Here is a 24,647-nt window from a genome sequence, read left to right as displayed (position 1 = left end):
AGAAATTAGAAATAACACACAACATAAGTATGCATATATTGCATCAATCTAATAGATTTATGCTACATATGAATATTTACATATGTACATATTCACATACATACATATATATACGCGCGCGCGCGTGTGTGTGTGTGTGTGTGTACAAAGTGTTCAAAAGGTTCCGGCAAAATATCTTGAAAAAGAAATATTTAGAAAAAGAAATATTTTAAAGAAAAATGTTAAATACAAAAATTATTATAAATATCAAGGAATGCATTAACTAAGCATCTTAGACCTTGGCTTGAGTTTTCAAGATTAAGTAAAAATCACATTAAATTTTTTAAATGGAATCATATAGTTTATTTAAAATAAATCAATTCCTCTGATTATTCTACACATAAAAATTCCCAGCTAAAATCATCAAAAAGTGAACACTTTCTGAAATATTTGACGTTTTATCCTCAAATTTTTTAATACAAGATATGAAATATCTTGTACACTATTAATTTTTCGACAACCTCATCTTAATATTTTTGTATATGGAATAATTAGAATAATCAATTGGCGATATTAATTTTTGCATATTGGTGTATCAATAAATCTGTGTGTGTATATATATTTAAGAAATGGAGATAAAGACTGTGTTTCAAAATTGCTGATAGCGCTGAAAATCTATAATATATGTAGTGTAAATTGTAGCTTTCAGTGCTGACAGTGAATTTTAAAACATAGACAATATGTTATAAAGTTATGAAAAAGTTTTCAAAAGTATATTCTTAGGTAGAGATACTGAACAAAGTATGCAAACATTTAATATATACTTTATGATGCAATTATAAATAGCACAACATGATTAAAATATATTGTTTTAAAAAATACTATTTCATTAAGCTATATTTTGATTCTAAAAAACGTTTACTTTTAATTTTCATAATAACTTTTCATAACTTAAGATTGATTGATCCATTTGTCGGCAAATAAACAGTAATTTTCATGGCATCAGATGCCTTTTTTTTATATACTAGTAATATTCTTATTGTGTGTGAACGCATTTTTACATATTTATTGCAATTGACGATTTTCTAATTTTGAAGTTCTTAATTCAGCCATTATTCAGACAATATGTCAAAATATGTCTATCTAAGTTGATCTAAGTTTACTTTATACACAAAATATGTAAAATAGTTTTTACATTTTTAATATTTACTTTATTATCACATTAAATTCCATATCATATCATTTTAATTGACATTTCGTAGCATGAAAGGCGAATGTATAAGGTAGATAACACTTATTAGCTCTTGCATTTTTTGCACTCTTTGGACAACGTTGATCTCAATTATTGCACTTTTTTCTGCCTCTATCTTGAATGAAATAACAAAGTTAATAATAATTTGCGTTTGTGCATAAACAAGTGTGAAAAGAAAAATAAAATAAAACGATGATTTATCTTGGAAAATTCGTAATATCTTGGGAAAGATGGAAGATATGTTTTCCACTGAACAACGATTATGTGTTCAACGGGTTACCAATTAGAAGTGCAATACAACTGTTATACAACATACGTGTTATATAAGTTATATTGTTTAGTAGGAAATTACAACTAACATGTACGTTACATGAGATGTTGTGTTTGCTGAGTATAACTCAGAGAATTCTTAACAAAAAAACCTTTATACTATTTTGAAAACACGTTAACTACAAGAATAAGCAATAAAAAATATAGGTTTTCATTTAGGATTATTACGTTGATTTTTATTTCACTTTGGCAATGCTAGTCGAAGCCGAACTAAAATAAAACTAAATATATCTTTTAAATAAATTAATTAATTAAAAATATAATTTAAATCAATACTCACTAAATACATCTTATAGTATTAAACTTTTATTTCGAATATTTTTTTCTAAAATATTTTGTTTTCGAAACATACCGGTACATTTTTCGCACATTGTATATACATTGCAGACAATTCGAAATAAGCTCTTTTCAAAAGAACTTGCTTATTTCTGTACTAAAACCTTTGACATCCGTCAATTACGGTTATCATAGCTCCAGACCTCTCAGACTCCAGATAGTCGGATCAATGTCCGAACAAAATGTCCTTTACTAATGTCGCGGAGATTAGTCATTATTATCGATTATCTCATTTCACTCTCTCCCTCTCTCCGAATATCCCTCCTCGTTGCTTTTCGTCTGCCCCTCTTTGCTGCTCTCACGTTCTTCACCGTTTGCGGATGCTACTAGTCGCAACGAGTTAAAGAGCACCTTCTCTCGAAAGAGTTTATTCGTTAACGAGCGGCACAACCATGCGGTACTACCTGTTCAACTCGCGGGCCTGGCTGGCGATTGCCGCCTTTGTTGCGTTTTCTTGTCACGGTGGTATGGTAAGTAACAAATTTCCAACCGTAATGGACTAGTAAATCTGTAAGCACAATAGTTGTTATCCGTAAGTGATTAATCAATATTTATAAAAATTCGGCGGAGTGATTCCACACAAAATACACAGAATAATATTTGTAACAGAATATCCATAGATTTGATGGAATTACTGAATTAATCGCTTCTATCAAGTAATATTTTAATAATGTATGTTATCTTTTATTACTATTTTTATTGTTCTCTGCTTAATAGCGAACTACACAATCAAAATTGCTTGAAATCGTTCCTATTAATTTCTCTTGATTGTTTTCCGTAAAAAAAAGCATAAAATATACGAGAGAAAGGAAATGATGCTTAATATTTATAATCTTTAAGCGCATAATTATCATATAAATTTTATTTTAAGAGCAATTCATCGTTGACCTCTGGGAATAACATCGTGAACGTAGATATCTACTACGAGTCGTTATGTGGCGATAGTAAGCGATTTATTACAACTCAGCTAGCACCGTCGTATAGACAATTGAAGGACTACATCCACGTCACGTTGATTCCTTACGGTAAAGCTACGGTAAGTAAATGTTTAATCGCATCTTTTGGATCTTCATCCTTACGATAGAGAGGCGGCAATCAGATAATAGTATCTTAAGTGTTTTGTTTGTCAACCATTAAAGTTTCCACTTATTAATCCACTTATTAATTGATATAATGGTGCTCGATGTAACTCAATCAAGATATTCTAAAAAATACAGTTTCATGTATTTTAATAGAATCAGTAAATTTTTTCATTTTCTCTTTTTTCTTACTTTTTTCTTCTATTTGTATTTCATTTTTATGTCGAGTTTCTTTTGGGAGCTACTTTAATGAGAAAGAAGGATAATTTTTGTCCATTATGCATATGGGACTTATGAATCACTCCAGGCACAAAGGATCGTTAGTCCGTCTCGCTCGTGTCCTTGAGAACACGAGAAGATGGCCTTCCCATCTCCTCATTTTTGCACACCTGTTTTGCGTCGATCGCGAAGAACGTGCTTTTAAAGCCGATGTATTAATGCAAATTGATGGCGTATACCTGTAGCATACGCGCGAAAGCGCAACCAGTCCGTGGCAATTCCAATGTCAACACGGACCTTCCGAATGTCGCGGTAATAAGGCCCAATCGTGCGCCATCGATGCGATAAAATCCTCCGAAACCGCCGAGAAACAGGAGCAACTGATGGTCAACGTGGTAAATTGTGCAATGTCCAGCAGAAACCCGTCGACCGCTGTGCCGCAGGTGAGTTATCACCATAATTTTCCACCTGGCTACGTTGACGTGACTCATTAAAGTACCATTGAGGCCGCAACCAACAAGTGTTCGTGTCGAAGTACCTTGTAATTAATCTCTGTACTGCCGATGGGCAAAAGTCAACGAACTGACATTTAGCTGTAATTACAACAAGACCTTTTGACACACTTTCTCATCGAATTCACGGGATAGCGTGTCATGGGAGATACCTGCATCAGACAATTCTGAAAAGGTGATTAAGTAATGAGATTTAGAGATATTTTGGTAATTCTGTTTTTGACAAAACAGTATTTTTTAAACATTGCGATATTAAGACATTTAAACAAAAAATAAACGAATAAGATAAATCAATTAAAGATATGCGTATATTGAGAGAAAAATTGCACAGAAAATATTTACTCGGTAGGTATTACTAACATATCAATTAAATCTAAAGATTTTTGTTTAAACACAAAATAATTAATTGCTTTCATGAAAAGCAACGGCTTTAGGAAAATATATCCAAACAGCACGAGCTCTAAAAGTGACGCATAAGATGACTTTAAGAGGTCTTTTAGTTATGTTTATGACACCTCTAAAAAATGTATCATAAAGATGATTAAAAGGCATCTTAAAGTTATCTTATGCGTTTTTAGAACTCATGCTGTCTGGGTATTTTCTCATTTAAGAGAAATGTTTTTTCATATATAAAAATATAAAATATAAATGTATATAAAATATAAAAATATATAATATAAAAATATCCAAACAACACGAGCTCTAAAAGTGACGCATAAGATGACTTTAAAAGGTCTTTTAGTTATGTTTATGACACCTCTCAAAAATGTATCATAAAAATGATTAAAAGGCATCTTAAAGTTATCTTATGCGTCGTTTTTAAAACTCATGCTGTCTGGGTATTTTCTCATTTAAGAGAAATGTTTTTTCATATATAAAAATATAAAATATAAATGTATATAAAATATAAAAATATATAATATAAAAATATGTATATTAATATAATTACATTATTAGTATAACTATATTATTAGTAGCCATTGAATACATATTTTCTTACTTTTTAGATTTTTTTATCAGTATATATATATCTCTCAGTGATACAGGATAACCTTTTAATATTAAAATTACAAAATCTTGATAAAATTCTTTCAAGACGCTTGTTTCTTTGGCAAAACTTCGGCAAACGCGTAATTATAAAGTTATTATCAAAAATAGTTACCCTATTAACCCCGGCCGGGATCAAAAAAAGATAGGCAACTCACCGTGACACGCCAAGGTCAGGTGCCCGCTGTAGTCAGTTCTTCGCCACATTAGCTACGTTCCAATATTTATTGTCAAAATACAATCTCTATTGTGTATAAGAAAGATTCTTCTAACTGGCAATGTTGTAACTTGTAATGTTGCAATTGTGCACACATACACACACATACGGCAAGCACAACCTACCTCTCGATATTACTCTTCCGACCTCTTTTACTCCTACAATCAGAATCAAAAGAAATAACACTACTCAACTAGATCATCGTTAATCGCAATCGGTGAATTGTTCGGTGACTGCCAAACCTTGGAAAAAACACATAAAATAAATACCCTCATAGCATAAGATCTTGAAGGGATATCTTGGGGACTTGTGTGGACATTTAGAAGTTCTCGGAATATTTTTAGGATATTCTGAGGACTTATGCGAACATTTAGCAATCCTCTGGATATCTTTGGGATATCTTTTAAATCTTGTGCTATGTGAGACAAACACGTGTTTCTCCCAGGGATTATCAAAGACGTGCTTGCCGTATATGTGCGCGCGATTACAACATTACAAGTTATAACATTGCCAGTTAGAAGAACCTTTCCTACGCACAATAGAGATTGTGTTTTGGCAATGGGTAACTACTTTTTAGTAATAACTTTACAATTATGCGTTTGCCGAAGTTTTGTCAAAGGAAAAAGTGTAGAATTTTGTAAAGATTTTTAATAAGATAATTTTAATATTAAAAGGTTGTTCTGAATCATCCTGTATATCTCCAAATCTGTTGTTATTTATCTATCTTGCTATATTATCAAGAATATCTTAGTACCTGAAATATAAAATTAAATTTAAAATACTTACTCTTATGTAACACTCTAAATTTTGAGATAAGATATTATAATATATATTACACAAACTATGCATATCTTAATTTAATGAAAGAAATAAGATGTAGAATAAAATAAGATATTATTCAATAGACCTGCACACTTTAATTTGATTAAAGAAATATGATAACACTATGATATAATCTGAGGATATGAGATAAAAATTATTTAATTAACGAAATGTACGCTATGATGTAATCTGAGGATATATGAGATAAAAATTATTAGATTAATTTTTATAACGATTTTATCTATTTTACCCACTTTTGCATCGAAAATCTTGAAATGATATCAAACCTAAAAATAATATATTCTGATTTTATAAATAAATTTTAGTTAATTTTACAATATTTATATTCCTGTTTACGCAACCTTTCTGAGAAATTAAGTGATATCTTAGGCGTAAAATACAGAAGAAATGTGAATACAATATCTCAAAACGTGTTCCATGAATAGTAACTGATGCGTTTTATGCTTTAATTATATGCACAGTGTTGTAAAATGTTTCATGTTTGCCAGCTCACACGAGGCAGCAACTATAACTTGCTCCGTTATGTTTTTAGTCACCGCGGTCGGAACAGGCAAAAATGTTTAATGCATAAGACGATGTGTTTTAAAAACAAACGTAACAAACGATAAAAATATAAGAAGGATATAAATGTCAACGAATGTCAAATTTTAGTGTGCTCAAAATTCTGGCGTGAGTGAAGAAACGAAAACAGCAATCGACAGCTGCATTGAAAGCTCGCTCGGAGACGATTTGCTCGCTGCGAACGGTGATAAGACGGCGGCCCTCAATCCACCGTTGGCATTCGTTCCGACGATAATCATCAACGGGGTAAGACGTACAATCATGATATATTGCTTTAAAACACGATTATATATAAATTTTTATTTTACATTCTCGTCCTTCTATTATTTTTCCAAACGATTTCTCGGAGATTTTGTTGCAAAACGTACAGTAAAATTCTGTTTACTTATTTATCTGTATCTGGCAAACTAATTCTCTTGTATAATCATATGTTATTTCAAAAAACGATTATATACAACCCAGACAACACGAGCTCTAAAAATGACGCATAAGATGACTTTAAGATGTCTTTTAGTTATTTTTTAGTTATGTTTGTGATATCTCTAAAAGATGTATCATAAAGATGACTAAAAGGCATCTGTAAATTATCTTATGCGTCGTTTTTAGAGCTCATGCTGTCTAGGAAGTTTCTACTTTAATATAATAGCTGCAATGTTGCTACTAATGTTTCTGTTGATTGCAAACACTTTTCTATTATTTTCCCAAATAATTTCAAACATTTTATTCCGAAGCATATAATAAAATTCTGCCTGCTTTATTTACATCGAGCGAACTAATTATCCCGTGTGTGCACAGGTGTATTCTCAGGAGAATCAAGACGAGGCGTTGCGCAACTTCGTCGGATTAATCTGTCGACATTTGACCGAGAAGCCAAACGTGTGCGTGAATTGAGAGGAGAATCGAGAGAAAAAGGAAGAAATAAACTAGGCCAACTCGCGCGAGTTAGAGGTGCGGGGACAAATAATCGCTCTCGCGGTCTAAATAAACGATATATTGTTTGCTTATCATAATATTCATATGTGCCTATGTACAAAAATATATATGATTTGTCAAATACAACGATACTAATAAGTATAAAAATGTTCGTATAAAAGAGAGAAGAAAAAAAAATAAAGAAAACAAACGAGTCTTTGGAAACGCAGCGCGTCGCGCCGACAATGAGATCACGACGGTAGGATGAGAGGAGTGTCCCCCTTCGCCCCTTCGGCTTCGCCTCCATGAAAGAGCGAGAAAAAGCGGTTCTCCCGCTGAGGGAAATTATCCGTCGATGAAAATAGCGTCGTCCAGGGCGCTCAGCTCGTGGAACTGCCGCTCGATGTCGGCGCCGAGCTCGTGGAAATCCGGCACGTCGTCCTCCGCGGGCGCGCAATACCCTGAAACAATATCACGACGATATGCCTCCCTCTTTCTCTCGTTCTTTCGCTGCTCGCATTCGATCCCGCGCCCGCGCGTTTTTATACACTTTCACGAAATTACGCGACGGCTCCTTTGGCAACGGCACGGGTGCGTGGCACGTGGCAACGCGTCATCTGTTTTGTCACGCGTGCACGCTCGCGCGTACGGCCGCGAGTCCAAAAAAGCAAAGAATATTATTTTAAGACTCTGTATGGGGTAAAGGCATAAAAGCGCAGCGAACCTCCTCTGAGATTAACTATAGACGGCCAAGCGCGACACTGTCACCGACACCTCTCTATCTCTCGACTCGCGATGCACGACAAAAAAAAAGCCAGCACGCGCGAGCACGAGCAATCTAATGGCAGAGCTGATAATCTCCGCAGGAAATCTCTTCCTATCGAAATTACACGCAACATGAGAATGCTAATATTGCTATTGCAAGAGGTGCGGTAATGTCGTATGCATAGAAATATATCATACAAAATTCTATTCTATTCTATTCTACAAAATTTTGCAAAAAAAAGCGATTGCTTCAGTTTACTTTTCTTCCTTTAAGTAATAGTTATTTTAAGTAAAACAAATTTTTTCTTCGTGTGATAATCTTTAAATATATTCATCAGAAATTTTAGAAAAGCTCATTATTATTATTATTATGTACTTAAAAGAAGAGTTTATTCTCTTTACAACAGTATTATGAAAAACTTATCAAAGAAAAAATTAATTTGTCTCTACATAGAAAACAAATCGAATTTTTGTTTTAATTTAATATTTAATATTATATAATATATACGTCAAGTATTAATATTAATCTTTGTAACTTTTTCAAATTAAAATTCTAATATAGTATATTCTCTGATGAAATATATAAAATTCTGATAAAGTATATTTCTCAAATTAAAATTCTGGAAAAGTACATGTGCGAATAAATGTGCAATGAATAAATGTGCAATAAACAAAAAAAAGTAACACACGGCTATGATAAGCGCATAAGATAACTCACAACAAAATAAATTAGAATAGATTTTTACAATTGCTGAGATTCAACCTCGGTTGAAACAGTTCCATATCTGTCTCATTTAATAAATTGTATTTTCACCGAAGGAAAGCTGTAATGGAACTTGTCCCAGAGACAAGATCTTGCTATTGCTAGTGAAAGTTAAAGGTCATGTTTTATCTTCACGGTATACTTTCTACATATGGAAAGAACGACGCGTAAGCAGTCTAACCGAGTAGCAAGTTCGTGCTCCTTATCGCATTTCGGCCAGGTTTTTTTTCATCGAAGATACCAATTGAAGTTGCTTGTTAAGATAAAACATGCTAAGAATATGATACGATACCATCACGATAAAGCGCGATACAGTATAATCGAAAGGATATTCGCGAGACAGTGAGTGATTCGAGATTGATTAAACATGTGTAATCTTCGGCATGCATCATGAACTCTTTGATCCTAAAGAACTTTATTTCAAATAATCAAATCGCACTAATTCCGCAGCATTAATTATATAAAAACTCAAAGAGATTCAGTACTACGTGCCCAAAATTCAATCAATTGAATGTATCTCTGCTTAAAAAATCCGATAAAGATTGACAAAAATATGTGCAAATTTTATTGAAGTATTCTTTGACTTTATCTGAACGTATCATTTCTATCAGGAACTGCAATTTCTTATTTCAACTCGAATAACAGTATTATCAATTTCTTTTGTTTTATATATAATTTATTTTTAACGATCGGATGTTTATTTGAATATATCGACTTATTTCAACTCGAATAACAGTGTTATCAATTTCTTTTGTTTTATATATAATTTATTTTTAACGATCGGATATTTATTTGAATATCTTTCTATGTGTGATTTTATCATTCGTTATCAAAAACACGATTCAGTGACATAACAATTTTTCTTATGCAATTCTATCAAATCTTTTAAGCAGGAATTCATTATTACCTGTACTTTCGTTGTGCACGTTGTGGACGTCGTTGATGAGAAGATGACACACCGACTCAATCGGCACGTATTCTTGTTGATTGTTGTCGAAGTTCATGGGAATTCTGGTCGCCTGGTGCGTGTCGTTGGACAATGTGTCTTCCTCCTTCACATATGTTTTAGACAACTCGTAAGGCGGATGGTTCGTTTTCACGTCTTGGCTCTGCCGACGCGGAATCGTTGGATTTAATCCATGCGCTGTTGCATTGTTTGTGGCGACTGACATGGGAATTTTATCCGACGGCGACAACAAACTAGATAATGTACTGGAGTTTTCTGAATGATTCTTCAGATGCTTTCTGAGACTCGATGGATCCGTATAACGCTTGCCGCAGCCGCTCACCTGACAAGCGTATGGCTTCTGGAAAAGGAGAGGAAGCACGATTAACGTTATCAATTTTATATGCAAATTAATTCGGAGACTTTTCCAAGATAAAAGTGGAAGTTATTTTGCATGAAAAATGATTAACTATCATTGCGGTTGTACATAAAGCTGCATAAGTAAAGAAATATCGTACTCTATCATAGTGCGTTCTTTGATGTTTGGCCCGATCGCTGCTATTACTAAATGCTTTCGAGCAACCGTTGTGTTGACATGCGTAAGGTCGTTCGCCCGTGTGCGATCGTTGGTGAATCTTCAAGTTCTCCAAGCGGCTAAAGGCTTTCTTGCAGCCCGGGAACTGAAAAGTCAAACGTAAAGATTAGTATTTCGTCGACAAACAATTTGTAAACAGATTTATTTATACAAAGAGAAACGACAAAGCGTAAAAACCAAATTAACTGGAATTAATAACAGGAAAAAAACGGGGCAAAATTGATTATTTTTTTCAAGAGAAACAATTTCTCTACGCAAAAAAAAGAATAAATCAGCGGTTATTTACCAATGAACGGTCATTCACCGTTGCACCTTACCCTGCCATGCAAGTGTCATACCAAAATCAGTAGGGCGACCGATAAAATAAATATTAAGAAACCACCTTACACACATATGTAACATATGGTGCTACAAGAATATTCCCCTTCTTCTTTCATGAACGTCTGTTTCGTTTGGGATACTCTTTTTTCCTCTTCCTACCTCTTTCTCTAACTTTTTATCTCGCTTTTGGGAGCTCTCATAAAAATCGTCGGTATCTCGCGCATCATAGTGCCTAAGCTCGATTTCCTCCCTGCTCCAGTGTTATCGTAGCTGTTATCGAGAGATTTGCAACTAACCGTGAAAGTTATATTGAGAGGTCGATGATGAGAGGTCGAGACTGACAATAACGTATATAATTGAGACTGACAATAACGTATATAATTAAGACTGACGTATATAATTAAAGTAATGAGGGGCAAACGAACAAATATAACGACACTAACCGTACATTTATTCGGCTTCTCGTGGGTATGTACTCGCATGTGAATGAGCAGCTTGTATCTCGCATTAAAGGGTCGCGCGCGCAAGCATCCTTGCCACAAGCAGGCGAACTCGTCCTCGCGACTCGCCGATGCCGTCGGGAAACCTTCTCCTGCTTCTTTAGCTTCTCGCTGCTCCTTGTCTCGGTCCCGCTGCATCCGTCTGCCGTGGCCGTGCGTATTCCCCGAGGACGACTCCACGTGTCGCCTCTCAATATGCCGCACTAGACCTTCCTGCTCGGTGAACGCACAGCCGCAGTCGATCCAGCGACACAGGTAAGTCGATCCGAAGTTGTCTTCCACAGGTTTTGTGCAATCTGTAACGTGATGCACATTAGTATGTTAGTTGAGAACGTAAGTACAATCGCAGCAGAAATTATAAGTGCAGCAATAACATCGGCATATGCATCCTGTTCGTTGCACTTGATATAATATATTCATAGGGAAAGCTAAGATGATTGCAACTATATAGAAAGAACATTCTAGTACCGAAAATTTCTAGTATCATTCTAGTATCTTTAATTCTAAGATGTAAATCTTTAAATGAGATTGCATAATGTTAAAAAAAATAAATTATTTGCATTAATATTCTATAGGATTTTATAGGATTTAACAAGGAAACACACATATTATTATTCAAAAATAATTATCATGAATGGAAGGTACAAAATATTGGATTGAGAATATGTTTTTAAATGTCAGGAGAATATATTACATTATTATTAAGATAATTGTATTGTATTTCTCAAAAGATTATTATAATATTCAATTAAAAAGTGATGACATTGTTGAAATTCATGACTTCAATATTTTTCTAAAAAAATTATATATCATTGCTTATATGAAACAATAATTGTTAATTTAAATATATTAGATTTCAATGGGTACTAATATTTTTTCGATGTATATAGTATTTCTACGTATGTAATATGTAGAATTGTAATGTATATAGTTTAATAAACTATTCTGTAGTTATTGTAACTAAAGTTTTAGTTACATAAAATAGTTTAATAATATATATATTACAATTCTACATAATTCTACATGAAACTCGTATAATTGTCACGTATAGTCATTACCACATTTTTTCTGAGTGTAATATACAATATATTTATAACATTATTAATTTTTATAACGCAAGAAATACAAAAAATATTTGAGACAAGATCAGCATATATATCTTATTTGTTGCGCTTGAAATAAATAATAAACAATATATTTAATTAATACGAAAACACCGAAAACATTTGATACTAAAAATTCACTGCAATTTGGTTTTAATAGTATTTATCAGATTTACTAAAAATATTTAGTAGACCGTTGACCCGCTGAGTTTTATTTATGCAAGCTAAAAATTACACTAAGAACATGAGAAGAAGATAGAACAGTTACATTTAACGCTAAGATACAATAGAAATATAGAATATGTTTTACATGCAACATAAATAATTAAAAGACAACTACGCAAAAATGTCGCTTCTACTAATGAAGAGTCATGTAAAGAAAGTCGAATATATATCAATCTAATAAAACATAAAAACAAATCCTATAAAAATGAAATAAACACAAAAATCAATTAGCCAAAATAAATCGGTTTCAGAAATCTAAATAGCTTTCAAAACTATGAAGTAATTTTGACAAAATATTTTTATGTACCTACAATCCTATCCTAATATTTCAACGATATTAAAAATCGGCGCTATAATCTAGCTTGTTTAGTTATATAGTTCGTTATCTGCTAAATCTGTTTCTTTCACGTCGATTCTAATATCACTAGAATATTAGAAGTATATTTAATATAAGAATATTAGAAGCATTATTAAGAATAAGATTGTAGATGTATAGGAATATTGAGTCAACATTATTTTATACTTTTTAGAGACTTTTAGGGTTTTTAAGAGCGAATTATATGGAATTTCTTTTTTTTCTCTCTCTCTTTCTCTTTTAGGATTTCTAAGGGCGATTTATATATTTTCTAAATCTTATATTTCGTACTTTTTAATTATTTTTAATAATAAAGATTAAAGTTGATTAAAAAGTTTTTCGGTTAAAAATTAAAATTTTGTTTTGTCTCTAGATATTCTCGGAATTTCAAGAAAGTAATGGAATTATTCAATTTCCAGATCATCTGGGCAAATCGAGTTTTTATATTTAATTCAATAACTATATAAATAACATACTAGAATAAGCCACAAAAAGTTTCATCTCAATATCTCTAACGATTATCGAGTTACAACAGAATATACAAATATAAACATATATAGAGGTAAACTGAGAAGTCCTTTTTTGAAGTCGGTTAAAAATCAAATGAAAATTATTGATGATGCAACAAACTCACCATATGACTTATTGTTTTTTTCATTCTCTACAGACGCGGCGACGCGTCGGTTTCCAAGCAGCAGACCCTCGCTGCGCGGCAATATCACTTGGTTGCCGAAATTCTCTGTGGAGCCGCCGACCTCGCCGGCGAAATTGATCGTCGACAGCGTAGACTGCTGCTGTTGCGACGAAACGAGATGTCCGACCGCATAATATTGGCCGTTGAAGTTCTGGAATGATTCCTGGTGAAGGTCGTCGGTGAGGCAAGACGGCGGCGACGAGGGCGAATCCACCACGCCGCTCAGCAGCGAAGTCGGATCGCCTCTTATCAGACTTAGGTCGAACTCATCGCCGACGGACGTCTGCGCGGACGAGGAACCGTAGTGCCCTGGAACGTTGTCATTCTGCATGCTCATCAGCAACGACACTACATCCTCTTGACAATCCTGGTAGTCCTGATAACTCTGCGACTCGACGCTATACTCTGGGTAAACCGTGTTGCAGAACGTGCGCGAGAAGGAAAAGGCCGAGCCAACTGAGGGTAGCCTCTGAGCCAAGCATTCTGACTTGTCCTCCGACCCATCGTCCGTCGTTGCCATTGGATTGTTCCAGGTCGGCGTGATCGCCTCGCTACAGGTACTCTCCGGTGATCCGTCACCGGTAGAGAGATACTGAGAGGGATACTGAAAGATAGTGGGCACTTGATCCCAGTCGAGATATTCGCGCGGGTCCGCGCCGGAGTCCAACGGGGAGAAAAGGCTGTCGGACTGCGATGTCGCCCAACAGTGTGGCTGGCCCACGCCGATGCTCATCGTGGTCAACGCCATCGACGTCACCAATTGCGAGGAACTGTCGTCCGCGAAGTCGTCCTGCTCCAGGCCGGTTGACACCGGTCGTCGTACGTCCTCCTCGCTTCTCTCGCCGTGGTAATCCTCGAGGTGCATCTCCTCCTTCGTTCCGGGCTCGTCGTCGCGACGCGTCCGGCAGCCTGCCGTCAAACATGGCGATATTAGTGCAACGCATGGATCGAATTGCGAAACTGTGATTTTGTAACGTCACTCGCTCGCGCGGATTGAGAAAGCCATCGTCAGACGTTTTCATGCTTGACCCTCTTCCCTCCCTCGTCTCGCGTTCTCTCTCGCTCGACTATCAGAACTCGCGTTACTACGTAAGGCGTGATAACGGAGCCGACAAAGCCTCCGAGGCATCGAACATCCACGGATGATGATAGCAATGACGCGAACAAACTTACGGATTAACGCAGATCGTGTTCAAAATTGGCAGATTGTCGCGCGGTTCCGCCTTCCTGTTATTCTGGTCTCTTTTTCCTGGACCTCGAGTTAATTGAAGACTAATTAAAAACTGGATAATGGAAAGCGTTCGCGTGTTCCTGTGCTTCGACGATTAGTCGCAATTAATAGGACGCTCCTTTATTCACACGACCATTGACGTAATTCCGCATTATCGAGCACGCACCTACGATATTTCTATGCTACGTTACACCTGCGGAGGAAAAGTCACAACTGCAATAGGACACTAATATTCATAACGTCGCTGTATCGCGCTGTATCGCAAATTTTTAGGCACAACCGAAGGAAACGGTATGGTTGACTTTGCGCCCGTCAATTCGCAGATTCAAGCAATATCCTCCCTTTCTCTCAACAACAGTTTTTCGACAGCTAAGCTGCAGCAGTTGTGACTTGATCTCCATTAAAGTAAGCCACGACACGACGTTGCTTCACCATGTTTTCGCCTCCCAAAATTTTCGCAAGCTCCTCTAGATCTCTCTTTCAACATCGTCCATGTACGTACGCGTCAAAGGCGTTATCGTACGAGTCAGTAGTTCCTACCCGCACACCCCGTGCGTTCAGGACAGAGCGAAATACAATCAAACACGAAGCACAACAACGAAATCTTCCGCTCGCGAGGAAACATAAGATCACCGCGAAGAGACCAGACTTGTGTATCATGCCGTCGCTACGAAGATAGAAAGCTGTCCGGCACAACAACGGCTCGCTCTCCACTGGGGGGCCGGAAGTAGCACAGAAACTGAGAAGAAGCGTATTCGAGAAGCGCCTTACCGCGGTATCAACGTATCGACATGTACGCGCCGATTGCGCGGACCACTGGCTTATCGCGCCGGTCTTTTCCGTTGGAGGGTACGCTCGGTGGCACGCGCGTGATAGCGATCGCGAGAAACAACAGCCGAAGAGACAGAACAACAGCGCGTCGACGGCAACTGCTCCCGATAAGAAGAAGACGGCTCGCGCTTTCGCAGCACCGATCGTATCCGCGTCTCTCTCAAGACTATCACAGCGTGCCGAGACGACGCTTTTCCTCCAAGGAGCGGCCCGAGAGGACGAAGATCTTCTCCCCTCCCCTAGCGGTCTAGCCCTTCGTCGGCGTGGCTCTCCTTCAAGAGACTGGAGGGCGGAATATTGTAAGACAACAACGACGCCGGCCACGGAGAGGGCATGAGAAGGCAACACGCGCCGCCCACTCGCGTGGCCGCATCACGTTCCCCTCGTTCAGGGTACGTTGCACTTGCCACATCGCGGCTGCACTTGTCGTTGCGGCGGCACCAACAGCGGGGGTTTCGCCGCCGCTGCGGTCTCTCTTCGTGGCGATCGGGGGTGGTGGCGGCCGGCAGGCGCGCCTGAACATCTGCCGGCGCGCGTAATACACGCGCGTCGCGATCGACGTCCTTCTCCTCCTCCTGTTGCTGCTGCTGTTGCTGCTTCTTCTTCTTCTTCGTCTTCTTTGCGACGAGGCACCGACGCTTGCCTTCTCCTCCGTTGAAGATTGTCGCGCGGTCATTCATGATTTCGCCCACGCAACATGCCGCTACCTTCTCGCAAACGTCAGCCTAGAAAAAGTCAATGAATTAAAGAGAGAGTCATACACGTTGGAGAAATTAATTCCCGACATGATGGAGATTCAAAGGAAAGAATAAACATAATGCAACCTACTTTGTTCGCACACGAGAAACTGAAATTGAATCTTCTGGTAGTACGCACCTCTTTCTCTTATTGCACTGGCCGTTTTGATAAGTGTTAGTCCTGAAATCAGAAATTGGCTTTAAAACAATTGAATTCTTATCTCTAATTTTGACCTTTTAAAGCCCAGACATCGATCCCGTTCGAGTAGAATTGTTTTCTTCACAAAATAGTCTTAAGACATATTTCTGAGATGAAAGGTTTAAATAAATCTGACCGTCGATAATTACGATTTTCTGAATACACATAATTATGTAGATTCATGTTTGCACGTTTCTGTTTGAAATGTGATGAATACAAAACGATAACACATTACATAAGGTTTAGTCTGAATTTCAATTTAAATCAATAGTGGTCTGTTCTTTTCAGCTGCATTGCTGAACTGGTGCAATAATTAAAGTGAGACAAGTATATTTTTTCTCACTCTAACTTATTGCACCAGTTCAGCAGTGCAGCTGAAAAGAACAGACCAAAGATGATGATTGATTCACATTGAAATTCAAATGGAATTTAACGCAATCTTATCGTTTCGTATCTATCATTTTAAGTGCACAAAAGCGTGCCTCAGCTACAGAATTTAATAAATTTTATAACCATTGTAATAAACATAAAAGCGGCAACCTTTTATGATAATATCGATAAAAAATTGAGAAAATAAAATGTTTTCTTACTTTTTTCGTAAAAAATTACACTGTTTCGAGCATCAACGATTCTGCTTTGTACATAGTCGCCATATTGGTTTCTTCAGTAACAAGATCATTGTTTCATGAGTAAGGACGAAAAATATAACTCTATCTATAGATGGATCGATAGTATTATATCAACAAAATCATTAATTTGCCAATATAAAAAGTTTAAGAAAGATCCAAAGTGAATAGAAAAAAACGTTCAATAGTCGGCACTTTACCTATTTTCGCGATTATTATCAAATATTAAGATGTGTATTTAAAAGAAAACGAATAAATAAATAACAATAATTGGTAAATAATTCACAAATAAGTAATAAATTACAATACGCCTGAATATTTGATAAAATCTCAAGAACGCCAAAAACTAACGCGGGAGTGCTGGCTACTCGACATTTTCTCCTACATGATTATACACAATCTGCCTTAAAGGGTTAAGAATGTGCTAAATATTATTACACGTCACATGCACTTTGATTCGCACGCAATTCATGTTTTGATTACACACCGTCAACATGTTACATTCTGTTGTTAAAATCGTTGAACCATCTTGACGAAGTGTTTGAAACGAGGTAAACCGTATGAGTAAGAGAAACGAAAGATGACAAGAGAAGCCGCGAGAGCGAGAGAGAAAGGGAGAGCGCTCGAGATGATCTTTCGTCGCTCGAGCCCTAAGAATCGAGTGTGGGGGGCAAAAAATGTAAAACCAGCTGCCACACACGCGTCACTTATTAACAACAGCTTCTACGCGCGCACCACATGAGGACAAGTCGTTCACTCCTTGCTCTCCTATTGCAGGCTACTGCATCGTTGTTATATGTATTTTCTCACCTCCCCCATACACATCGTATCTTTCCGATCTCCAACACCTCTAATTTTCGCGACCTAAGTGCGACCGTTTTATCTTACATGCCATAAACATCGATGCGAGCATTCGTTTCATATTTAACACCAAAGTGTCCGATGAAGTCACTTTGACTACTTTAAGTCTTCTTGCTATCGACGTTTCTGTTACTCGTAGTTTTTAAAAAATGTCGTTATTTTTAATTATTTTTAAGGTAGAACACTTGCTAAAGGAATAATAGAAGAGATCAATATGATATTATGATAAATTATTTTATGATTTATCATTGATATCCAAAAAGAGTCATATTGACTCTTTTTTAATTCAGGATTGTGTAAGGATAGTGTACAAACTATTATTTGAGATTTTAGTTTTGTAATTTCGATTAAGTTTATATTTTATATTTCTATGCTTATTCATCAGTCTTTTTGTATACGAAGAAAATATTGTAGTAAATATTATAACAAAATTTCTGTTCGACCTTCGACCATATAAAATTATGACCGAGATTACTATACACTTGTTTAAAAAGGTTATGCACATTTGACTTATTTCTATCAAATTATTACTAATTATTATAATTACTTGAATGTTTTTTTTATATCGTATACCTCAGACATATCAAAGAATTGTATCATTCTTATAATAATTAATATTACAATTTTAATACAGTTTATCTTTACAAAAAGCATTATAAAAAGAAATATAAACTTGACATAATTTTTACAATATTTTCTCTGTGTACTAATTATAAAGCGCAAATAAATAGTAATTGCGATGCATCTTAGTTTCAGTTCAAATTTAAGGTCATTTGATTTAAGGTCACAACATCCAATTATTAACGTTGAATCAATTTTTTTCTTTGTCAACAGATTAATGACAGGAAGACGCTCTCGCAATCTCAAAAAATATCAATATGAGTCACACAATTATATTCCCATTATTGTGAAAGTATAAATTCAAATGACGGAGTATTACATCAAAAACAAAAAGAAAACTTGTAAATAAAATTTTTTTAATCTTTTATATACATTCTCCATTTATGTACTTCGTCCATTTATTAGCATTTATATTTTCACTCTGCATAAGCATTTGCTATACGATCAAATAGAAAAATAGTGCAAAATATAAAAATGCATTGTCAATATCCAGCATCCTCTTAAAGAATGGGTCTGGTTTAGATAACCGAAAAAATAGATTTTGTATGATTTTTTTTCAAAGAAATGAGTAAAAATAACAATATAGGATTTTGATCACACTATTTATCATTATTCTAAATATAAAAAGATTATTTTATTTAAAAAATTTTATCCAGGTTTTACTAAATGAAATGTACTAAATGAAAATAAATTGTACTAAATGAAATGTCGCCAGACGCCTCTAACGAGCAGCATTGCAGCTTGTGTAATAACCTGATAAGAAAATTTAAAAACTGTATTAAATTTTCTGAAAGATGAACCTTTGTTATATAAAAAAGATCGAAATTTAACAAAATGGCGACACTTTGAAGTTATAAGTCATTTTTCTTTTCCCCTCTTTTTTATTTTAAAAATATTAATTTCCGAAATTTTCCAAAATATTTAGATTCACTCTTCTTAAATTTAATATAGTTTTTAAATTTTTTGTCCCATTTGTTTCAAAGTATTGCATATGCTGTAACGTTGTCCACCAATTAGAAGCGTCTAGCGACATACAAAAAATTTCGATGGAATTCCAACTTTTTAAATTATATTTTCTATACTTAAAACAATGATAAAATAGTATAAGTATGCTTTATAAAATGATAAAATAGATTAACAATGATAAATATTATAGTCGAAACTTTATTATCGATATCGTTATTCGTTTCTTTGAAAAAAAAAAAGATTCGTAAAAACTTTTTATTTTTTTCGACTATCTGAATCAGAATCTCCCCTTAATGCTACGGTTGTTACTCTAATTTACATAACGTCACAGTAATATGATATTGGCAAGGAAACTCACGCAAACATTCAATGCATCTGTCACTCTATTTCGGTATCGCTGCGATATGATAAAGCGTACAATGTGAAATCTGGCCGATATAGGTGAACAAAAATATTTTATCTACTCGTGCGTAAACATAAGATGCAAGCATATATACATCGTGGAGCTAGAAACATGAGGCAGAACGTGTTTGTCATGTTGCTGTTGTGCGTTTTTGTGATTCTCGCGCGCGAGCGCGGCTCGCTCTGTTCATTCTTGCATTTCTCTTTACGCGGAAAATCCACCCGCTCGCGCGCCCATACATAAAGTACATGCATACGCGTCCTGGGTGCATCTTACGGCCGGGAGCAGTACGTCATATTACGAGTAAGATAAGTGATAGAACGGCACATGTGGTCTGCCAGCCCTCGATGCTTACATTATACATACTACGCCCGCTCACGGTCCTGCTTTTTTACCCAGGCACCTGTCAGCTTCGCTCGTACTATAGTCGCCGCATGTGCGTACGACCCGACCGCCCTTAAAATAAATATACCGTAAAAAGGACACTGATCATGTTCTCCCCCCATACGGATGCAATAACAGCAAAATGAATAAAAAACCCATTTTAAACGTTTAATCGCCCCGTACAGAAAAAAAAGAAAAAAAAGGTCAGAAACGCTTCTTCCCGCCTTCATGTAATCTTGAGCGGCGATTATAACCGCGAGCGTTCTCCACGATACGAATTAATAAACTTGCCCGAACGTCCAATATAAATGTGTACACTTAATTAAAAAAAAAAACCCACTATAAAGTGAAAGAATATATGCATATATAAGTATAATAAACATATATTACAAATTTATACTTTTAGATACATAATTTCAAATAAGTGTGTGCGCAACTTTGTAATGCGTATTCACACGTATGAGAGGTCAGTTTTTGCACAAAAAAAGAAAACGAAGAAAGAAAAAGAGAATCTTTGTGTAGATAATCTTTACTATACAATAGATTCAACTTAGTGTGTGAGTATACCTCACGATTATCTGTACACACACACTTGACTGTATGTAATCGTACACATACACAGAGCCATCGTATGGTAAAACGGGCGTCACATAGGGCGTATTGAAAATAGCGTGGACCGTCGCGTCGCGTACGTACGGAGATACATGTCGGCGAGCGTTTAGCATTCGGTCAAGCGACGTAAAAATAGAAAGACGCGCGCTCTGCATGTGACTTCGTATAATTAGGTACCGAACTCGAGAAGAGCCCGTGTTGCGCTCTATGTTCCATACGTTACAAACATAGTCCATTAGAGTGTCTAACGACGGACCACCCATTCGTTTTTTTTCCCCCTCTTTCTCCCGTAGGCGCAGTTACGGATATAAACTCTTCCCAAAACGAGAATTATGTAAGCTCTGCCCGCGCATATATCTATGATTATTTTAACAGCGAGATAATAGCTTGGCTATGATAGCCTATATTAATAACAGTTTTCTCGCAAGTAAGTGTTCGTTCTCGTTCCTGTCATTCCTTCACTGACAAAAATAAAAATGTATTTGTGTTACTTAAAAAACTTACTAAAATATAAAACTTATTAAAATAATATCAAACTTACTACTATCATTTTGTTGTGAAAACACCAACCTAATATGTATCGTGTAGTCTGCAACCTTCGACGTCCAAGTTATACAATTCGTTTGTTGCTGTAAATTGACGTAACGGAATAAAGTTTGTCGTGATCTTCGACAATCGGGAAATGCTGTATACGTCCGCTGCTCCAAGCTATTGTTAGGCAAATGCACGGAGAATCTTTTTGATGAAAATTTATGCAATTTGGCACTTCTACAGGGAATCCTTTGATAAGGCAACTTGGCTGAACCTCCACTATCCGCGATATTTTATTTATACTCGTTTTAAACAGAGCGATCACTGGGCTATCCTACATGATCCAAGTGGAAAAAGCAAATGGTGTTAGAATATTATGAATTGAACCGTCGTTCGTATTTTCATGTATCTATTCGTAAATACTTTACAAACCTGGAAAATTATAGCAAGATATTGCCCTATCGAATTCCATTCCATGGAAACTATCCTACCTCCCACTGTGATATAATCATCATTATCGTCCGACGAGAAATTTACTTTCGTTAAATCGATCAAACGCGTAGCTATCTTTACGTCATTGTTGTTTGCCTTTTTATCCTCAAATATGTTATCCTGCAATGGCAATGAGAATACTGTAGCAGGGTCTTCCGTAGTAGCAAAAAGTAATGTTAAGTTGGGACCAAAGCATGCGACAGCTACACGACCATTGGGCACAGTCCACTTATCCGCGTACCATGGTTTTGAGATACCAGTATTCCAAACTCTGAAATATTAACCTTTTCAATCAGCCAATACATAGCTAATACGTGAATATTATGGAAAAACTATGAAAAAAATAGAGTGTATTCCTATAAATATGTACTACCTGAAAACGTTCCCACATGAAGCAGAGAACAATCGTGAGCCACAAGATGACCAACGCGTGAAACATATGCCACCTCCGCCAACACGTCTCAAAGGTACTCCCTCCTCCTTAGAGACATCCCAAATTATTATATTTAAGTCCGTTGGTGAGCAAGATGCTAATAGATCGCCCTGAAAATATACTTTATAATGTAATTTATGAGTTATAATAAATTGTTGGAGTACAGTCAGTTTTTGTTGGGAGTTTACTAAATTGTCCAAATTGCGAGTCATTACCGATGAGCTTACTCTCAATAATATAAGTAATAATTAAGTTATAATAATAGTAAATAATAATAATAAAATAATTGTTATACAAGAACCTGTTAACAATGACTCTCAACTTGGAGTTTGTTGAGATCCCAACTTCATTGTGTCTGAACAATTTTGCCCAACCAAGTGTATATAATCTGTATTGTATATCAATGAAAAGAAAATTAAGAAAATGGAGTACTTGTGGATGCCATGTGGCACTCGTAACAGGTGCATGATTCCTTTGTTTAAGAAGTACTGCATGACTGAGTAAATTACTGGCTGCACCCAATTCTATTGTCCAAACTAATACTCCGTAATAGCAGGCAACTGCTAATTCACGACCACTATTTGGTCTCCAACTTAAACAGCAAACCGATTTCTGCTCACTATGTCTCAGTATTGGTATAGGCAGTATCAATGATGTCCAGTTAGCATTAGTCGACACTGGTGAGAAAATACGGATTCGATCATCTCTTGTGGCCACAGCTAGACGATAGCAATATGGATGCCAAGACATACACCTCACCTATCACAAATAATCATAAATATGCCGCAATAATCAGACAAAATATTTACAACTTTCTTACAAAATCATCCTACCAGTGAGGTGTTCCAATCTCGTGTAGCAACAATGTCAGCAACAGATCCATCTCCTGAGATTGGTAAAAGATCTCTGTGATATATTCCTCTATCCATCAAGTCTAGAACTTTCTTGAGCCTGAAATTATATCATAGTTTTAATAAAATAGTTAATTTGATAACAATATGAATAAAATATTAATAATTGCATGTATAAAATAAAAATGTTATTGATACTTTGTTGCTATCCAATGTATAACAGTTGTGATCTCCTGTGGATCAGCAGCAGCAGCAAAGCGAATAGCTTCAGATAGACCTTTCTCTCTCCATATACTGGCAATCTTCTTAGAAGCACTGTCATGAACAGGTAAGAAGAGTTCATTGGCACTGACTGTGCGCATTGAGTCACGCGTGGCTGAGATATCTTGCATAAGAGACACTTCAGGATAATTGCGCAGATACTTGTAGAAGGGTTGGTTCTCATCCTGTAATTTGTTGTAGTTGCAATAATGCATGGTATGACTCAGCAAACCAACAGCAGCTACATCACCAAAAGCAGGACCATCGAAGTCGTGAAGTGACAACATTTTCATCATTTTTCTACTCTATTAATATGTCACTGCGACTTAACCTATACATTGAACCTGTACAAAAACATTCAAATTCTTCACATCAACAAATCACAAGTATGTTAAATCATATTGTGCAACCAAGTGTAAAATCCTAATGAAATGTTAATATTTAGATGTCTCGTTATAACATATTTTGAGTATAAATCGATACTTTTTACAAAGTCAATTCACATTGCAACATATCGTTACCTTCAACTTGCTTCAAGTAAAACTTATATAAATCGTAGCGCTAATAAAATGAAAAGTAGAATAAATGCAAAATCAATTTTGTCAGGTAACTATACTCGTGTTATATTTGCAATTGTTTTTTTTTTAATATACGAGATCTAGAAATATTGTATATACAGCATCGACGCACGGAATCCGTAATTGTAATTTTCTTTCAACAGAAGCTATTTACATCGTAAAACAACTAAAAGAACTAAATTTGTGTCTCCTAAACACGCACATAGGACCACATTTCACCAAATAATTCAAAATACGAAAAACGGCACGTGAGTGTTTTGTCTTGCCATACCTCTCATCAGCCGCCGTGACCGGCATAGATGGCGCGGCACTATTTACATCAGTCGTCGCAGCAACGACCTATCGGCATAAATCGCGAGGCGCGCATGCGCGCGCGTAAAGTTCGAATTGCCGACACAGTGCGAAATTGCGGCACCGGGAGCTTCGGTGCTCTGCGCAAATAGCAATGACATTCTGCGTGGATTCACTCGTAGAAT

General features: G+C 35.9%; 3 protein-coding genes across 10 annotated transcripts; 1 reads left to right on the top strand and 2 right to left on the bottom strand.

Annotated features, from left to right (window-relative positions):
- Positions 1 to 2,196: 2,196 nt before the first annotated feature.
- Positions 2,197 to 7,387, top strand: LOC116854113 (GILT-like protein 1). The gene is made up of 5 exons (XM_032835712.1): positions 2,197 to 2,367; positions 2,769 to 2,933; positions 3,441 to 3,638; positions 6,466 to 6,621; positions 7,171 to 7,387. Exons 1-5 carry the CDS (start codon positions 2,290 to 2,292, stop codon positions 7,264 to 7,266), a joined length of 693 nt encoding a protein of 230 aa, XP_032691603.1. The 5' UTR covers positions 2,197 to 2,289; the 3' UTR covers positions 7,267 to 7,387.
- On the bottom strand, positions 7,346 to 16,139 carry LOC116854084 (zinc finger protein 143-like). Of its 4 annotated transcripts, none has more exons than XM_032835638.1 (6): positions 16,024 to 16,139; positions 13,495 to 14,463; positions 11,121 to 11,473; positions 10,280 to 10,441; positions 9,723 to 10,122; positions 7,346 to 7,748 (listed from the first exon to the last, which is right to left on the bottom strand). In XM_032835638.1, the coding sequence occupies exons 2-6, from the start codon at positions 14,417 to 14,419 to the stop codon at positions 7,633 to 7,635; spliced, it is 1,956 nt and encodes a 651-aa protein (XP_032691529.1). In that variant the 5' UTR covers positions 14,420 to 14,463; positions 16,024 to 16,139; the 3' UTR covers positions 7,346 to 7,632. The 4 variants fall into 4 exon arrangements, with proteins under 4 accessions (XP_032691529.1, XP_032691539.1, XP_032691522.1 ...); XM_032835648.1 differs by lacking the exon at positions 16,024 to 16,139 and adding an exon at positions 14,728 to 16,017; XM_032835631.1 differs by lacking the exon at positions 16,024 to 16,139 and adding an exon at positions 15,218 to 16,017.
- Positions 16,140 to 18,650: 2,511 nt separating this feature from the next.
- On the bottom strand, positions 18,651 to 24,536 carry LOC116854094 (aladin). Of its 5 annotated transcripts, none has more exons than XR_004380091.1 (8): positions 24,115 to 24,435; positions 23,531 to 23,937; positions 23,315 to 23,432; positions 22,914 to 23,240; positions 22,422 to 22,591; positions 21,989 to 22,319; positions 21,567 to 21,890; positions 18,651 to 21,486 (listed from the first exon to the last, which is right to left on the bottom strand). XR_004380091.1 is itself a non-coding variant. In XM_032835681.1 (8 exons), exons 2-7 carry the CDS (start codon positions 23,887 to 23,889, stop codon positions 21,636 to 21,638), a joined length of 1,560 nt encoding a protein of 519 aa, XP_032691572.1. In that variant the 5' UTR covers positions 23,890 to 23,937; positions 24,443 to 24,536; the 3' UTR covers positions 18,651 to 21,486; positions 21,596 to 21,635. The 5 variants fall into 5 exon arrangements, 4 of the variants coding, with proteins under 4 accessions (XP_032691572.1, XP_032691581.1, XP_032691562.1 ...); XM_032835681.1 differs by lacking the exon at positions 24,115 to 24,435 and adding an exon at positions 24,443 to 24,536 and having other exon boundaries at positions 21,596 to 21,890; XM_032835690.1 differs by having other exon boundaries at positions 21,596 to 21,890; positions 24,374 to 24,441.
- Positions 24,537 to 24,647: the final 111 nt, after the last annotated feature.

The sequence above is a fragment of the Odontomachus brunneus genome, unplaced genomic scaffold, assembly GCF_010583005.1.
Source record: "Odontomachus brunneus isolate Ranch 3 - 2012 unplaced genomic scaffold, Obru_v1 Obru_scaffold_001, whole genome shotgun sequence".
NCBI lineage: Eukaryota > Metazoa > Arthropoda > Insecta > Hymenoptera > Formicidae > Odontomachus > Odontomachus brunneus.
Note: the sequence above shows the minus strand (reverse complement) of the source record. Positions and strands in the feature narration are given on the sequence as shown.

What these genes read in the sequence shown, in the direction of transcription:
- LOC116854113 (XM_032835712.1), top strand. Translation starts at nt 2,290, where the DNA reads ATGCGGTACTACCTGTTCAACTCGCGGGCCTGGCTGGCGATTGCCGCC. An exon ending in TTTCTTGTCACGGTGGTATG is followed by an intron (nt 2,368 to 2,768) that starts GTAAGTAACAAA and finishes TTTTATTTTAAG; the next exon opens with AGCAATTCATCGTTGACCTC. An exon ending in CGTCGACCGCTGTGCCGCAG is followed by an intron (nt 3,639 to 6,465) that starts GTGAGTTATCAC and finishes GTCAAATTTTAG; the next exon opens with TGTGCTCAAAATTCTGGCGT.
- LOC116854084 (XM_032835631.1), bottom strand. Translation starts at nt 15,272, where the DNA reads ATGTTGAAAGAGAGATCTAGAGGAGCTTGCGAAAATTTTGGGAGGCGA. An exon ending in AAAAAACAATAAGTCATATG is followed by an intron (nt 11,474 to 13,494) that starts GTGAGTTTGTTG and finishes ATCACGTTACAG; the next exon opens with ATTGCACAAAACCTGTGGAA. An exon ending in AGAAGCCGAATAAATGTACG is followed by an intron (nt 10,442 to 11,120) that starts GTTAGTGTCGTT and finishes TTGACTTTTCAG; the next exon opens with TTCCCGGGCTGCAAGAAAGC.
- LOC116854094 (XM_032835681.1), bottom strand. Translation starts at nt 23,889, where the DNA reads ATGATGAAAATGTTGTCACTTCACGACTTCGATGGTCCTGCTTTTGGT. An exon ending in GTGCCACATGGCATCCACAA is followed by an intron (nt 22,592 to 22,913) that starts GTACTCCATTTT and finishes GTATATTTTCAG; the next exon opens with GGCGATCTATTAGCATCTTG. An exon ending in TCATGTGGGAACGTTTTCAG is followed by an intron (nt 22,320 to 22,421) that starts GTAGTACATATT and finishes TTAATATTTCAG; the next exon opens with AGTTTGGAATACTGGTATCT.